Source organism: Sycon ciliatum, chromosome 5, assembly GCF_964019385.1.
Source record: "Sycon ciliatum chromosome 5, ocSycCili1.1, whole genome shotgun sequence".
Lineage (NCBI taxonomy): Eukaryota > Metazoa > Porifera > Calcarea > Leucosolenida > Sycettidae > Sycon > Sycon ciliatum.
The window spans coordinates 37415294-37419454 of record NC_088647.1 but is presented as its reverse complement, the minus strand read 5'-3'; the positions used below and the strand labels follow the sequence as shown (position 1 = coordinate 37419454).

The window sequence follows — 4161 nt, the reverse complement described above, 5'->3', positions numbered from 1 at the left end:
GTGGCCGGCACTTCAGTTGTGGTGATCTTGTCAGTATCCCCGTGGTAATAGAACATCATTTGGAGCGCTATGTGAAGGAGACAAGCAACAATGATGAGGAGTGTGATCACCATGCTGTGGAGCTAGTCGAGGCATTGCACAATCTCTACACAATGTGTCTTGCAACATATCAAAGGGGCATGGCTACGTTTACATCCACGCTGTCAACCCTCCACCAGTCCATTTGTCAAGATCTCGGCTTACTGCTCAACCCTGGTATGCATCCGTCGTTCGTCGGTTCCACTCAGACTGTGTCCTTGACTCACTTGACACTGCAAGAATGGTGTGCATCGAGATGCATCATTTCTTCTGACTCGTGCGTAGACATCATCCGCAGCTGCATCAACACTGTCGGCACAGACTTGAACACACTTGTCTTCTGGCAGTTTGTCTTTGGAGCACTAAAGCCAGACATTCTATTTGCATCATTGTTGGCTCTACAGTCTGAAAACAGCATCAGTGATCATACTGTCAAGAGCAAGAAGAAGATGCTTCTGTTCATGATGAGATGTTTGATGGAAAACCGCATTTCACTCCAACATAACCGCACTCTAGGAAATCCCAATCAGGACACTGACATAGGCACCCATAGCTGCTATGCTATGTCAGCCAACCTCCTGGCCAGTGATGGAATTGATGTTAGTGGAATCCACCTTGAAGTTGTTGATGTGATGGCTTTACATACGGTTTTGGAGCTTGTAGACCATGTAAAGTCTCTGGATCTCCGCAATTGTAATCTGTCAGGTGACAGTGTCATTTTGCTATCTGATCAACTGGATAAATGCGTCAAGGTGACTTTGTTTGGTGCCGATCTCACTGCAGCACCATTGGCAAGCATATCACGCACACTGTCTAGATCAACACGGCGTACCCTCCAGGTTCTTGACATAAGCCACACAGACTTGACCAGTGGATCTGCAGATGGAGCAGCACTTGCTGGATGTGTAAAACACCCAAGTCTAACGTACCTGGATGCAGTCGAAACTGAACTTGGCAATGATGGTCTGGCAGCATTTGCGAGCAACTTGGCTCCGTGTAACCATCTCACACATCTATCACTGGCATGGTGTAGACTGGATAGTGGATGTGGATCTGACCTGGCAACACTGGTCACACAGTTACCACACCTTGACAGTCTATGGCTGGAATGGAACTCACTCTCCAACAGTGACGTGTCATGTGTACTATCCAGTCTCCATTCTCATGATACCATACAGCATCTCTTCTTTAACAACAACAGACTGACTGATGAGCTAGCCGCTAGTGTTGTTGACTTTCTGCAAGCTCGTCGTGGTCGTGAGCACACTGGGAGTGTCAGCACAACACTACCACCATGCAGGGTTTATCTGAACGGCAGTGGTGTAACAATCCGTCTTCTACAGGAAGTGGCTACGTCTAATCAATGTGGTGGTGACGTAATCGACAATGGCAGCCGCTATGCTACGGGTACTTCAGTAGAGACTGAGTCAATTGATTTTCTGGTCAGTGTACATGGTGGTCACCTACAGTGTCAGGTTGATGACTCCATGATGTCATCACTTGGTCAGCACCTTGCAACCAACACTGACCTAGACCTACTGAACATAGAACAGTGTAACATCACCGATGCTGGAGCAACTGCTCTGGCAACATCTGGCCTTGCTGACAACACAGTGCTGAAATACCTTCGTCTGACCAGGAATAGGATACAGCTATCTGGTGTTGTAAGTATACTACAAGCAGTGACATCACCACAGTCACATGTCAGTGCATTGAATCTGCAGGGCAACCCAGTGTTTCATGATATACAGCCCAGTCATGCTGATTTCAAACTGCTATGCCAGCTTCTCTCTGGATTCCACCGGCTGCGCTTCATTTCATTTTCCGAGACGGGCATGAGTGATGAAGTTGGTGCAAGTATCCTACACTCTCTCCATCACCATGCGCGTATTGAATGGATGGATATGGCAAACAATGAGATTGATGATGCCACAGTGCATGCCCTGGTGGATATGATGAGGAAGAACACAAGCTTGAGATTGATCAGCCTATCTAACTGCAAGATCACCGATGATAGCATTCAAGCCATGCTGCAGTCACCAGGCATCATGGGAATGGAGGGTGTACACTTGTACGGGAACCCATGCTCTATGGACAAGCTTCAACCTCCATTGTACAATTCCGTGCTACGGTATGGCGACTCTACTGTCCTGGAGTTCATCTCGGATTGATTGCAGGAAGACGTTGCACAACATCAGCATATTCCCAGGTATGTGTTGTACAGTAGTAGATGTACAGTGTTGATCAGTGTATGAAATACGGGTACACCTGTTTGTTGATGAATAATGATGATCAGACAGACACTACACTAGTCACCCTAGCCAGACTCTCCATCTACAGATGTGTGTACTTGACCAGTACCATAAAGTCTGCAGCAAACTTTCCGGTCCACCTCAGCTGGTCTGTATCAGGGAGCAGTAAAGCGCGATGCACAATATCAATTCTGCGATGCGATGAGCGTCGAGCGAAAGTCTTTTTTCGAATCGCACGAAGAGTCTTCGATGCACAATGCACGGCACATCGTTGCAGGGCATGCACAGTCCAAAACTGTACGCGAGCTGTCATGTGCGCCCGCCGTGTAGAAAGTGATGCGCATCGCTCGTCGCTTGTCGCAGAAGTTGAACTAGGCTCAACTTTCCGCGATGAGACCTGCGACGGAGGTGCGATTCAAAATTTTGCAGAAAAACATTTCGATCGCATTGCTCGTCGCTCATCGCGTCGCATAAGTGATATTGTGCATCGCGCTTTAGCCAGTTAGTTGTAGAATGCCAGTAGCGTCGGTCAGTGTCGTGCAATGTTATCGCATGAGCTGATTGTTCAGTAACATGTAGGCTTTGCACAGCAAAGTCTAGTTAGCCCTGGCACACGCGCAATATTGGCATATTGCTGTGAGTGTGTGTCACGTGACTGTCCCTGCACGATTTACAAGCTGGCAAAATTGTACAGACATCCTGTTAGTGTTATGGTGTCATATCGGAAGACGTGTCTTCTTCAAGCTCTTGAATTGTCGAGATGTGAAGGAGCGTTCCTTTGCGGTTGATTTCTGGATGTGTCAAAATGCAGTTTTAGCTTTTAACCCAGGCCCACGGGTACACACACACAGGTCTGCGGGCATACCTCTGCATACGCACAGGCGCAAGGGCATGCACACGCACACACACACACACACACACACACACACACACACACACACACACACATACACACACACACACACACACAAACACACGCATGCACGCACACACACACATTCATGTGCACAAACATAATAGCAGACACTCCCACGTTCCGTCTGTGCGTACAACGACGTACTCACGCACGCACTCACAAGCAATCAACACATAGGTTTGGGGATTGCCATGACTTCATTTTGATTAAATATATTAAATATAATAGTATGTGATGATAGACCAGTTCCAAGACAGCAAACGATAATATTTGCGTCATATCATCACATTCGGTCGTCAGTAATTCGCACCGCCCACCGGCGGCAGACGCACAAATGGCCCACCATCATATTGTATGTGTGTGGTGTGACGCCTCATGCCAGGCAGTTGTGTGAGTTCTTGGCCACTGAGGGCTAGCCTGCAGCTGCCCACCGTGGGCCGGTGACATGAGCGGCTGGGGAGGTCAACAGCCAAGCAACTGAGGGCTAAGTAATCCTGCCCGCTGTGGACCGTTAGCATACTGCCCACCGAGGGCGCACAAATGGCCAACATGGCCAGAAACATGCCCGCTGCGGGCGCATGAACGGCCGCCCAGGCCAACAGCTTACCCATCGAGGGTTAAAGCATACTGCCCAACCGAGGGCGCGAGAGAAGCGTATAGCCCTACCGAGAGCGCATGATTATAGCCCGACCGAGAGCGCATGATTATAGCCCGACCGAGAGTGCATGATTATAGCCCGACCGAGAGCGCATGATTATAGCCCGACCGCAAGAATAAGCGTATAGCCCAACCGAGGGCGCACGAACGGCCGCCGAGGCCAGAAACCTGCCTACTGAAGGCTAAAGCATACCGCCCAACCTAGGGTGCACAACGGCCGTCAAGGCCAATAGCCTGCCCCCGAGGGCTACAGCAAAC

At 49.3% G+C, this 4161-nt stretch overlaps 1 protein-coding gene across 1 annotated transcript in view; it reads left to right on the top strand.

Annotated features, from left to right (window-relative positions):
* LOC135818586 (uncharacterized) overlaps positions 1 to 3082 on the top strand; it is a 124616-nt gene extending 121534 nt beyond the window's left edge. The window contains exon 4 of the mRNA XM_065331978.1: positions 649 to 3082. Coding sequence (XP_065188050.1) covers positions 649 to 2249 — 1601 coding nt within the window. The 3' untranslated portion in view covers positions 2250 to 3082. The remainder of the gene's footprint in view (positions 1 to 648) is intronic.
* Positions 3083 to 4161: the final 1079 nt, after the last annotated feature.